The sequence below is a fragment of the Heliangelus exortis genome, chromosome 5, assembly GCF_036169615.1.
Source record: "Heliangelus exortis chromosome 5, bHelExo1.hap1, whole genome shotgun sequence".
NCBI lineage: Eukaryota > Metazoa > Chordata > Aves > Apodiformes > Trochilidae > Heliangelus > Heliangelus exortis.
This window is the reverse complement of record NC_092426.1, coordinates 24,391,104-24,404,124: the sequence shown is the minus strand read 5'-3', so window position 1 is coordinate 24,404,124 and position 13,021 is coordinate 24,391,104. Positions and strand designations below refer to the sequence as shown.

General features: G+C 36.0%; 1 protein-coding gene across 1 annotated transcript in view; it reads right to left on the bottom strand.

Annotated features, from left to right (window-relative positions):
* Positions 1–1,652: 1,652 nt before the first annotated feature.
* Positions 1,653–13,021, bottom strand: part of SLC25A21 (solute carrier family 25 member 21) — a 243,729-nt gene continuing 232,360 nt past the window's right edge. Inside the window, exons 10-12 of the mRNA XM_071745054.1 lie at positions 5,315–5,496; positions 4,486–4,538; positions 1,653–1,948 (exon numbers count right to left, since the gene is read on the bottom strand). Coding sequence (XP_071601155.1) covers positions 1,878–1,948; positions 4,486–4,538; positions 5,315–5,496 — 306 coding nt within the window. The 3' untranslated portion in view covers positions 1,653–1,877. The remainder of the gene's footprint in view (positions 1,949–4,485; positions 4,539–5,314; positions 5,497–13,021) is intronic.

Sequence of the window (13,021 nt, the reverse complement as noted above, 5' to 3'; positions counted from 1 at the left end):
AGATCAGGCTGACCTATTAACTGAAAAAAATCATGTTGGAAAGGATGTAAAACCAAAGGCTATGTATGTATATACAGTGTGTTTAAAGCCTTTTATTTTTATATTTTGAATGCTCTAAATTAATAAAAGACTAATTATAAAGCATTTTGCTTTTAATCTTCAAAATTATCTTAGTAGTGTCTTCTCTTTGGCCAAGTACTGATAATGAAATGCAACAACAAGGAACATTTGCTTTAAAATTACAAACTGTAACAGAACTAATTTTATTGATTTTAGCTATGAAGTAGTAGAGGCATGAGAAGCTGCTGTTAATCAAATTTGGACAAAAGAGAATTTTATTGAGCATGTCATTACAAGCAACCTTGAAAGTGCAGAGAAGGTGTTTCTATTTTTAGCTTTTTATTGTTTTTCTAATGCATTAAAACCACTCCCAAGATGAGATTCACATGTAAATTGTCATTTTCAAGTAATGATCTGGGAAGATATTTCCTTAGGATTCCTGGGAAAAAGGTTTTTGTCTGCTGAAGAGGAAGAGCATTTAAAGATAAAAATGTGAATGTAGTATGGGGTGATATAGAAACTTTCAGCAAGTGCAAGATATGCATTCATTTGACAAAAAATCAAATTTACTTAATGGGAACATTTTTGCAACAGAATAATGTGTAATTTTAAGTTATTTAAAGAGTATTTGAAAAAAACACAGCATTAGAGTGGCACAACCGCATGAATTAAAACTATGTTTTTGATAAATGTAGCAGAAATTATCATATTTCACTGAGCCAGTTAGAATGGTTTGTAAAGAAAGGAGTATATGACTGAAATATTTATATTTAAAGTGGCTGGGAAAAAGAACAATTTTTGCTTTAGAGCAACATTTTTTTATCTACAGAAAAGGTGCATTTCTTTGAGGTGAATGGCTGGCTAATTACAACTGCCTATGTGCTCTCAGTCTAGAACACTGTGTCTCCATCCCATGGCCGTAATGGAAGGCTCAAAGGTGTGGAAGGTCATGGTGTATTGAGCATTTTTAACATGGGACAGCAGTAAGCAGTACTATATGAAGGTAGATTAAAAATCTATGGTAAAGTCTTACATGTCAAAGAGTATTTTTTTTTTTTTCATTTATTTACTCATTTCTTCTATGGTTCCCTCAGTTGTTTTGCATTTTTCTGTAACTTGATGCAGGCTAATTATTTTCAGTATCCTCTGTGATCTGAGTGAGACCTATACTTACTTATGTGGCTAAGAACGAGTAGGATGTTTAACTCTATGTGTGTTTTTCAGGTTGTGGTTTGTCATGCTGTCCTTTTCTATCCTAACTCCCAACAATTTACAAAGTTTCCTCTTAGTGTTGAAATAATAGTGAATCCAAGACTGACTCAAGAGTTTCCAGAGCAGGGATCATGTGCTTAACCTGGAGCCAATGGAGCTGTTGGTTGATATTAGCTTAATAGCTGGCCCCACAATTAAATTTTTTTTCAAAATTCCCTGTAATTTATTATCTTGCTATTTAATCTGAAATTCTTAAAAAAGTGTATTGACTACATAGGAAAATTCAGTGTCCAGAATTCTCAGTTTATCCTTGAAAAAACAACTTGTTCCTATGTCTCTTTTATATTTTCTCTTGATCCAGTAAAACAATTACAAATATCAACTGTACATTTTTTATTTATTGCACTTGCAGAATATTTATGCACTTACAGAAAAGCACATGCTAAAATGTTATCTTGGATCAGGACCTGAAGACCGAATTTATTTTGAACTGTGTTAACATCAGTGTAATTTGAGGGTATTCAGCACCATAAAGGATGAGAATAACTTTTACTTTATTAAAATGTATTCTAGAATGCATATAATTTTAGAGAGTACAAGAAGTGCTACTTGTGATCAACTCTGTCCTGAAGCCATGCATAAACGTATTCGTAAACCAAAAGCATCACTGCACCACCTGGAAGAAAAGATGTTCGTTTACATAACATTTTTGTTTACATACAAAATTCAGTATTTTCAATATTTTGTAGAGCATTTGTAGTGTGCAACCTAAATGAGGACATAAAAAAGCCTTACTTGCAAAATGGATAATTCTACTAATTTCCTAATTCCTTATAAATTCAACAGTTCTTAAACCATACCAATTTTACTTAGTATTGGACCATAAAGTTCATGTGAATAGCTTGTATATTAAATCAAAACCACCCTCAGTGTGATTTTTCGTAACATTTTTTTAAGATGAATATTTTTCTTTGTTCTTTTACAAGTGAAACTTTTGACCTGAATATGTATATATTTATATGATTGTTTAGACTTAAGTTTGGCCATGAAAGAGCAGCTTGAGTGCTGGAATGACAAAAATCCATCACCATGGTGATGCAAATGCTTCCAGGTAAGATTCAAGAATGGTTTTGAGCTGGTTGTTCACCATGTCAAAATCAGAAGATCACAGTACTGAAATAGAACAATCTTTCTGTGCCTGTACCTGCCTGTGAATCCACAGGTAAAGTTTTGATCTGATGAAATCTAGCAGATCAGTCTGCTAGAACTGATAGCAGTATAAAACCCCAGAGTTTCTTTACTGTTTGTGATGCCAAAATAGAACCCTTCTGTAACCAGGATGTAATTACTGCATGAGCTAAAGAGGGGAACATTTTAGAAGGAATATATATATATATATATATATATAAAAAACTAAGCATATAAAGAAGCTTCTGGTTGGAGAAGATGGGGAAAGAGAATCAGATCCAGGCTGTAGGAGTAAAAGTGTGGTACAATGTGCTACCTGCGGGTGCCAGAGCTGGGGCCCAAATATTTTTTTTGCTCTTATCTGTTGTGTCAGGTAGCTTGGTTGAGTGGCACCTCCAACAAAGAAGTTTTTGGCTGAACTAGGCTGACCTTTCTAGGTAGATGGGATCAGCTCAGCCAGCCAGGCACACAGAACTATCCCGTGAGTTTTCATCATCAGACCTGAAATCCTCCATGAACAGCAACTCAGCTGGACATAACAAAAGTTTGCAGAAGGCTTTGACCAACAAACAAAATATACACACATTGTCTAAGATGTGATGTGAACTTAAATCAAGGATGATTCCAATTCTCATACTCTGCGATCTGTTTGTGTATCTCTTGTCCTAAAAGCATTCACATTTTGAAAGGAGGAGTTACGTTTCCAGTTCCAATAAAGATTGCATTATTACTTTATTGGAAACCCAAATCTATATGCTTGTCAATAGGACTACAAAAGCATTTAAGAAGAAGTCCACACTTAACAGACCTGCTGGGCCAGGACTCATAGTAATTTGTTAGATGGAAAATCATATTCTCAAATCTGCTCAGTGCTAATGAGTACCGGGGAAGTGAAACCCCGCTTTGTCTTTGTTCTGTATGTAATGTAGTGTTCTTGGAGTATGAGAGAAAAGGCTTTTAGCTCCAGAGTTATGCCTTGATGCCCTGTTTCCCCTCCCCACCTTCTTCCTTTTCCCTGCACAATAACCAGGCATGGTCTAGCACTTAGCCAGACAGATTGGATATGCAAACATTTACAGACAAACCTAATGCCTCCTTTATACTGCAAAACAGACTCTCTACCTACTTTCTTTTAACCATGTGTGTTCTTGCCTATTAAACCACCTTGCACAATTGGAAATACAATTTCATGGGAACGGGATACTGTTCAAATTGGGGCTTCTGCTCTTTTTGACACAGACTGCCTCTGTGGGCTGGCAAAGTCTAAGGGCCCAGTGCTCTGCTTTCATGATTAATCAAAACCAGCCAGGGAAAAATAGTCTAAAAGTCAAAGACGACCTAGTTCTCAATCACTCTGCTCCTGCATTTGGAGTATTAACTAGTGAGAAGGGGTCAATCTACAAACCCAGTTTTAAATTATCCTTATCCTTTTAGTTTTCTAGGGTCGTGCAAGTCTCTTTCCAGCTCATGCTATTGGCCTTTTAGGGTCTGTTCTTCACAGACACTGCAGAGCACAGGAGAAGAAAAGCAACTGGAATTTGATATACTTGGGCTATGCCTTGACTAGTTGAGAGCATTTGTACTGGAGAAACTCTAACCTGCATTTTAAGGTCACTTTAAACTGGTCCAGAATATTCATAATGAAAAAAAAAAAAATCACATTAGAAGGAACAGGACAAGCTTTAAAGAACACTTCCAAAGGTTTTAGAGTTCTGGCACTTATGTGGATGCATCTGGCATGCTCACAAACGAAGTAATTGCACAAACTAGCAGTTACTTGGATCTGCAACCATATGATGTGTTTATGTAAATGATTTTTAAAGACACATATTTAGCCAGATCCATCTATGATACTATCAGATAATGCTGTTATCAAAAGAAATCATTCAAAGGTGAATGAGAATTTGACGGTTTCTAGTACACTGTTTCATTTATTTGACTGGTACTTCATTTTGTCAAGAAACTGAAATCCAGGAAGAGAAACCAAGAACAAAAGCAATATAGAAATGACAGAGGGAAAATTACCTGGACCAAGTCTCATGATCTTGGGAATCAAACCTTTGTACAGAGCCAGAAATCTGTAGCAGAAGAAAAACAAACAAAACATTTCAAACAATATTCTTGGTCTAAAAGAAGAATGGAATTTTAGCATGTGTTTGCTAGAATGCTGGCAGAGCACTTAGAAGTAATTATTTGAAATTACACATGTTCAATAGCAGGCCGTATCTGGATTTTAACATTTTACAGAGGCAGATCAGATGAAGAGAAAAAAGTTAATCAATGTTCAGTCACAAAAGCTACGTTGTGATCCTACCCAATCAGAAATATGACTTTAATCAGTGAGATGGTTTTACTTTCAAGACAAGTCTGTTAACAACAGCTGCATACATGGACAAAATGACTGCTATAATTGAATATCAAAGCTACAACTCAGTCCCACTTGAGAAATATTTTAAAAAGTTGGAAAACTTTTTTTTTATTTCCATGAAAATCAGTCATTTTAAAGGTACAGAGGTCTGTATAATTACAATTAAATTGGGAAATATTCTGTGGGGTTTTTTTCTGTGGATATTTTAATTTTATAAAATGAAGAGTTGAAGAAATTACATTAACTATATGAAGCATTTTTTTTGCTGACTCAATAATCATAAGTCTTGTAAAAGTTCACATGGAGTAGGAGGATATCTCCTTATAATTCTTAAATGATTTTCAAAATATTACATTGTACTCTCTTGATATGTGAATTCAGGGTGGCTTAATGGTTGTTGTCAAACCTGAAAAATAACAGCATGGTTTTATGGATGTATGAACTAAAACAGAGGTCTGGACATTTATTAAAATAAGATTGTTTTACCCTTCCTCTTTATAGACTGTTGCCATAGTTTTAAAACAGGTTCTGTACTTGATCTCTCCAGGAACTGGCTGTGGTCCTTGAATCCTACTTTTTGCAACATCAAAAGGAATGTTAATAATTGAGGCTATTGTTCCTGAGACTAGCCCAATTCCAAATTTCCTCAAAAACTCCAAATTTGCATCCTGCAAAAAAAAGAGAAAGAAAGAATAAAAAGGGAAACGGAAGGACCTATGCAGGTTAAGCACTATAAAGTAATATGCATTTAATCAGAAAACTCGCAGAACACAACACAACACAACACAACACAACACACTCGTGTTATTTTAGCGGAACACATTAGGATTTCCTATGCTGGAACTTGTTTTCTTGACAATTCTATTGGCTATGTTTTTACACATGGTCTAAATTGCTGAAGTACACATTTCCTCACACAGGATTTATAAACACAGTTCATAAAGAAAGACTGGTATGGCATATGGGGATGATTTGTATAATTGGGCTTCACAATGTACTTAGTATTACTGTATCAAAACAGGAGAAATCCAAGCACACTATTAGCTAATTGGCCAGAATATTTTACAAATGACAGCAACTTCCACCATGAAGCCTACTAAAATGCTCATTTGTGTGTTGGACCCCCAAATGCTAAATTAAATAAAGGCTAATCTCAGTCTGCTGCCATTCCCCTCCAGGTTTTTTACATTTATTTTCACATGTAGCTGATCCACTGTACTGAGAAGTGCTAGCTTCCTGCTATTAACAATCCAGCTCGCTGCAACTGCAAAAGAGCCTCCACGTTCTGTGCATTATAGACGGTGGTAACTCACTCAGCTAATTGGCTGAAGAATTTACAACAGATTGTTTCTGAACCCTGCTATGTATTCACGGTAAAAGTTAGAAGCAGGTTAGAAGTGCATCTAAAACCTTCCTCGCTCAGACGCAGTTCACAGTCCAAACGGGGTTTATTTGATCTTTTAGAAAGACCTCCTGTCTTGGAATATTCTGTGACGTTAAACAACTCAGAGTTTGTCTGGCAGTCAAAGTCTCTTGAAGCAAGTCCAGTCCTATTTTTCTAAATAGTGGAAATCACAGGCAAGTGTGCTCCAGTGCATTTTTAACCCACAGAATTTTTTTTGCTATTGGTCTTCAACATCAAGGACACTTTTTTACTATAGCAGACTTTACATATACAGTTCCAGTTTTTTTCATGAAGGTACTTAATCAGAAAAGTAATTAGTAAAATTAAAGATGACCTTGCCATGTTATAGCATCAATGTTATATATATATATATATATATATAAAATACATACAGATATGAAATATGACATATGAAGAGTTGTTTGTTTTTTAAACCTGTACATTTTTGAATGAGAAAAGGAACAGTGGAGAAGTTTTCTTTCCAGATTAGCAACAAGGAACATAAATTAAAACTTCCATAATATGCATTGGACAAAGTCCATACTGGTGTTTAGAGAGAAATGCTTTTTATTACTGGCAGGAAAGCTTGACACCTTGATTTCACAAAACATGAAACATACTGGTAATACCTTAAAAAATTAGAATGGCTTGTGGTACCTAACGAATTATAAGACTCTATTAGCAAAATCCTTAGTACCAAATTTCTGTTTATTCTGTACATACGTTTAAATGGAAATAAAATAAAGCCAATATTTCTGGTATCCAGAGAATTAAAAAGGACCCCTTTTGAAGTTTGAGAGGCCAACAGTGTGGCAACCCTGTTCCAGCATGGTTCCTACCCAGCTCCAGGCACCAGGTGTATGATTATACCCACATCTGAGAGCTAAGTACTATTCCAGATCTTGTACTAAACTCCTCAAAAGGGGATGCAGCAAGGTAGCTACCACTGCTCTTGATTTTTCACGGTCCAGAATGTTCTGAAGTATTTTTGTCCCACAGATTGGCACAAGGACTGTAACCTCCCTAGTGCCAAGCACAGTGAGTTGTCCTCTGGCCCTGGCAATATGCTAGGCAAAAATATTTACTTACTGAACATTAAATTTCAACTATTATTACTCCTGAAAAATCCTTTATATTTGAATGCGAGAACATTTTCATATTTTGGTGAACCCCCAGTGCCAGCACTGCCAGTTATATGATTGAGTGCACCACATAGTATAGGAGACAACGGGTGTTTGACCCAGGGAGCATCTATTAAAACATGACACGGCGCTGAAACAACCAAAGGGAAATTAAATTTTTTTTTTTCTTTTCTATTACAGTATTTGTGAAACAAAAAGAGAAATTGAAAGGCAGCATTTTGCCCATTCACAAAGGTGGATTCTAACCAAATGTGCTATGGTACACACTAGCTCTGCTTCATAATTGTTTTTTATTGTACACCTCAAGGGAAAGGTTTTTCTACGGCATTCATCGCTGTAATACCTGGGTAATTTCATTCATGTAACAAATTAAAAATAAATCTAGCTGTTAAAATAATGAAAAAGTTATTTTTTATAAAAGCATAGTTTAAAGGCATTTTACTGAAAAAAAAAAGGGATTTCCAAACATAATTTGTGCCTCTGTCTACAACGCTTACATGGACAAAGAAATCTGTCTGTCTATCAGGTAGGTACAAGTTGGTGCTAGCAGGAAGCAGTGTGTTACTTTTTAGGCTGAGACCTGTCCTTTTTCAACCCCATGAACAATGCAAAAATATTCCTAAACTGTCTAGAATCCGGTGAAAGGAGACATAAGGGTATCTGTCTAGTGCCAATACTGCAACTGGCTAGCAGAGGCAGTTATCACTTCTGTACCATGCAGTTCACGATCAGTTCTTATGTTTCATATGTTGCACATTATAAAAAAAAAATCTGTCAAGTTCCTCTTGGTTTCATAAATGGTAGAATCAGAGAAAAAACATATATGTATCCTGTTTTCAAGCAAAGGTGATTTTTATGTAGTAAGCAGAACATATGGAACAGAAACTTGATTTTAGATGGTGCCACACCACAGTACAGGATACCACAAGGAAGTGAAATACCAGTTTGCTTAACCACAATGGGATAATTTTGTTGTGGTTGGATAATGTAAACTGTCATCATCCCACCTTCACAATCACATTTCTTGTACACCTGAGTCCCTGCTCTGTGAGCACCACCAGCCATTAAAAATAGAGGAGCAAGCATCACATCTATGTGTCCTGCTGCATTTCCCTGCCTTCTTTGTGAGATAAAATTTTGAGATGTCATCTTTCAGTTTTTACGCTTCATTACTCCCATCATAACATTTTAAAAGAAGCAGAGACTCCATGAGTTCTTCCTGAATCCGATGCTGCTTAATCCCTCCCTTTTTGTTTCATAATTTCTAGCAACAGAAAATTCTAGCCCTAAATCTCAGACATACACACCCATGCACAAGAGGGTCACAGACTAGAGACAGTTTTAATTTATCCACTTCAGCCTCCCAAGCCCCAGGCTTTCCCTTTCCTGCCACTGAATTCACTTGTTTATTTGCTGGGTACTTTGTCTGAATCTGTTTAAATCTTTGATCTCAGTCAAAAGCTTTCAGGCTATCTTCAAGTGTACTGATGGAAGGTCATTTAATTCAACAAGCAGCATATATATTAATCCAGAAATCAAATAACCTTTGGTAAGGCATGTATGCTTGGAATATATTTCAGAATAACTGAAAAAGCATTTCACAGTGGAGAAAGACTCACCATAGTAGACATATTTGTTTTGATTTACACCCTCATCTTAGGTACAATACAGTGATTCAAAGGTAGGACACCACACTTGCATATGCAGTGGAAAGCAGGAGGTATCTTCAAAGGAACAGCTCAAATTCCCCAAGATAGGTTGCTTGAAGTAAGCAAAAACAGATAACATGGACAGCCCACCAACATGCAGTAATGTTTGGAAACCTGACCATAGGGATCCTAAGGAATAGTACTTGTTTTTCCCTTGTGAGGCCTTGTTCAGTCTGAATAAAAGTGGCAGAATATGTTGCAAAGAAACGTAGACTTTAACCATATTTTTAAGAAAAAAAATTAAAATTATCAAAAGATAATAAACATTAATTTGTTTAGATGAAGATATTCTAGAAGTTTGTTTCCTTCGAATTTGGATTTTTGTTTTGAGATCTTTTCACATTTTTTTTTTTTTTCAGTTGTTGGAGATAAGTATCTTATGAGAAAGAATACTTTTTTACATATGTTTTAGTACTCCTGAGCATCTTACTGGATAAAGAGAATGCCAGTTCCTGACAGTTTGCATGAAGAATAAATATGAATAATAGAACAATGTTTGAAGCTGATAACTGCAGAGCAGTCTGCTGAAGTTAGACTGAAAATAGTACTGAGAATGAAATATTTTATTTAAACTTCTTAAGCTGCTTTGAAAATTAGCCATAATATTAGTGTTACAGATGAATTACACTTGGCATAAAAAGGCCAAAAGTGATTTGAAATTACCACTAAATTTAAATATGTTACATAACATATAGGCAGAGAAGCCAGGAATAGAGTTGAGAGGCTTTGCATTGTATGCTGCACATTCCACCTCCCTCTGTGTGACAAGGGAGACTTTAAAAGAAAGGGCTTTGGTTTAGCCAACTTTGGTTGTGCCTGGTATACTGAAGAGGGAGACAGCCCAGGAATAAGGGACAGAGCTGCTTCTTGGCTGTTTTGACTAAGGTGAAGTTTCAAGTACAGGAACTCAAATTCTACTCTTACAGAGGGAGAGGCTTGTACAGAAGTGATGAAATGGATGGGAGGCATGCAAACTCCTGTTGGAAATCATCAGTAAGGAGGAAAAAAAGGATGCTGTGAGGATCCGGAAAGGGTGAAAATGACAGGACGAAAATGAGTTTCATCACTGTTGTGATAACATCATACCTTGATTATTTTAAAGACTATTCATAATTTTTGTTTGTGACTTAATCAAGATTTGACCACAGCTTAATGAACTGCTTTACAGCTTTATCAGTCCTGAACTATCTCATGCATCTACATGGTAAATACCTTATTGTAAACTATTGCTTACTGTCTGATTAGTACAATGTTGGTCTGATCTTTGTCTGGATTAATAGGAAATGCTGAAATAATAACTACAATTAACACATTGATGACCAGAAAATGTGTTCCAAAATGCAAAGTAACAGCTGCACTTTAAATTGAATGTACTTTTTCACTGGTGTTATCTTAGATTTCTCCTTGAGTGGTTGTATTACAACAGAAATTTATTTAAATTTTAAATTCCCACCTACCAGATGTCTGACAGAGTCAGAAGATTAATGACAGACACTAGGATAAATGTCCTGGCTGGTACCTGGAGTGACATGGATGTAAGCTGTTCAAGGTGTAACAGTTTGCAATCCTCTCAGTGATTTGTTTTCCTCACAATATAATTCCCTAATAAAATTATACCTCTTACTCCAGATTTATAAGTAAAATTATTATCTATTATTTACTCTTTTGCCATAGCATTTTGGACCCATAGGAAAAGTTTAGGACTTCATTTAGTCCTAAAATTAAAATCTACCCCAAAGAACTCTTGATGCAAATAAAAAACAAAGAGAAGACAACAAAAAAATGTGGTCACTGAATAGAAAATGTGCAGTATGTTGAAGACTCAGTCCTCCTGCACAGTGTTGTTTTACACAAATGATCAGATTGTTCATAATGTGTTGGGGTTAGAAGCAAGTCACCTTTTCATGGCATGCTTTAGACACTAACCATGCAGAAAAGGGCACCCAGAAATGGATATCTTAATGATTACCCCTGCATCCAGTATATTTGTCTTGCCTACAGAAATACTGCAGTACAGGAGTAGCTCATGTTGCAACAAACTCCCCTTCTTTGAAAAATCTTTTGATGATGATGCCGTAGGCAGCACAGGACATGTAGTTTGTAATAATACATGTAGAAGAATAATAATACAATAGTATTATTGTAATAATACATGTAGTATTCATAGCCACAGGACACCTCAGATTGGAGAGTACTGATGAAAGGGTGGCTTGTAACATCATGCTGGATACAGCACTGACTTTTTTTTTCCCCAATTAACAAGTCATCTTGAAACCTGAGCTTGGATGGTAGCTCTGAGGTTATTCTATTTTCCACTCTGGTCCAGCCTTCTCCTAAATCATCTTGGTTTACTATTTTTACAGCTGTGTAGCACCACATGCCCTTTTCACTGTCTGTTCCTACATAACACTTCTTTGTTGGCATAGACCTGAAAAAGACTAAAAAGAAAATGGTTGTCCACTGTCTTACTTATTTACCAAGCTGAACTGACCATTTTGTTTTCCCATCACTTCTTCTTTTTCTAGATGTTTATGGACCTGTCTCTGACGAAGCAACACACCACCCACCTCCTGCTGTCTGCTGGAGCATCCCTTGTAACAACTGGCAGGTCCATGGCATCTGGGGCAGGCTGTGCCTGACCTGAAATGAGTTTTGCAGTTGGCCACATGTTTCAAAAGGGTTTTTAAACAGACAGTGAGGAAATCGCCTTTCCTTAAGAAATATGGCAGCCACTTGGAGGTGGTAGTGAGCAAAGGTTTTAGTGAAACTAAAATTTACCAGCAAACCTATCTACGATAGAAAATAGAAAAGCAAGAGCTGCTGGAAGCCTATGAAATGTGCTATAAAAGCAGGTGTCATAAACCAGAGAGGATATAAATTTGCAGACTAATTTGATTGCTAGTGAAGATGCATAGATGTTAATGCTCTGTGGCTGATACATTAGTGGCAATTGAAACAAGTCTGGCTTATTCAATTTTCAGTAAATAGAGCATGAGGTTGGCTATAAATGGTCTGTTTAGCAGAACAGACTGAACATATGAAAAATAATTCATCACAAACATTTAAAACTCACACATGTCATTTATATCATTTATATCATTTGACCACTCAGCATAAAACGTTTATTGTTTTTGGCAAAATAAGCTGCAAACATCCTTAATTGGGATGCAAATTTAATGCACAGTTTAGCACTGTTGACAGCTAAAAGGCTCATATGGACATTTCCATACATTTTTCCACTTACGTTACAGATGGTGAACGGCAGATATATAGTCAAGAGCCAAAATTATTTCAAAAGTGTAGTGTTCTTATTTCAAAATTTTTATGTTTGTCAGTATCACAAGACTGACCTTAAGATTTTCTTTTCTGGCAAAATATACAAAGCGAACAAATTAGATTTTGTAATGAAATCAAGTATGTGAGAAATCTTGTAAAGTTATAACTACCCAAAATGTTTCAGACCGAGTGCAAACCAGCTTCCATCAAATTCCTTGTACAGGTTTGATCTTTCTGCCTCTAGTACCTTCCCACTGACAGAAAAATCATGTTAAATATCACTAAGAATTGCTGAATACTTCTGTTTTCCATTCACTGAAGTTCAATGCACATAAAATCCTGATGCATAGTGTTGGCTCATACAAGCCAGATAAGGTCTTACCCTGTTAAACTCAGGGTAAGATTTGCATTGATTTTTTTTGTGGCATTTTGATTAGAATTATTGGCAATGTCTGTATGTGCAGAACTATCCCTGGCACTGCTGCCAGCTGGCTTAGTGTCCTATTAATTTTGATAGTGCTATTAAATACTATTGACTATTCCAAACTGACTGTCTGCAGGAAACCTGCTTATTAGAAATTATTCCTTGTCTGTGTTAGCTTCTCAGCTGTACCCAGGAACAGGGTTGGCTGTCCTGGGCCAAAGCTGTGCCAGGGAACAT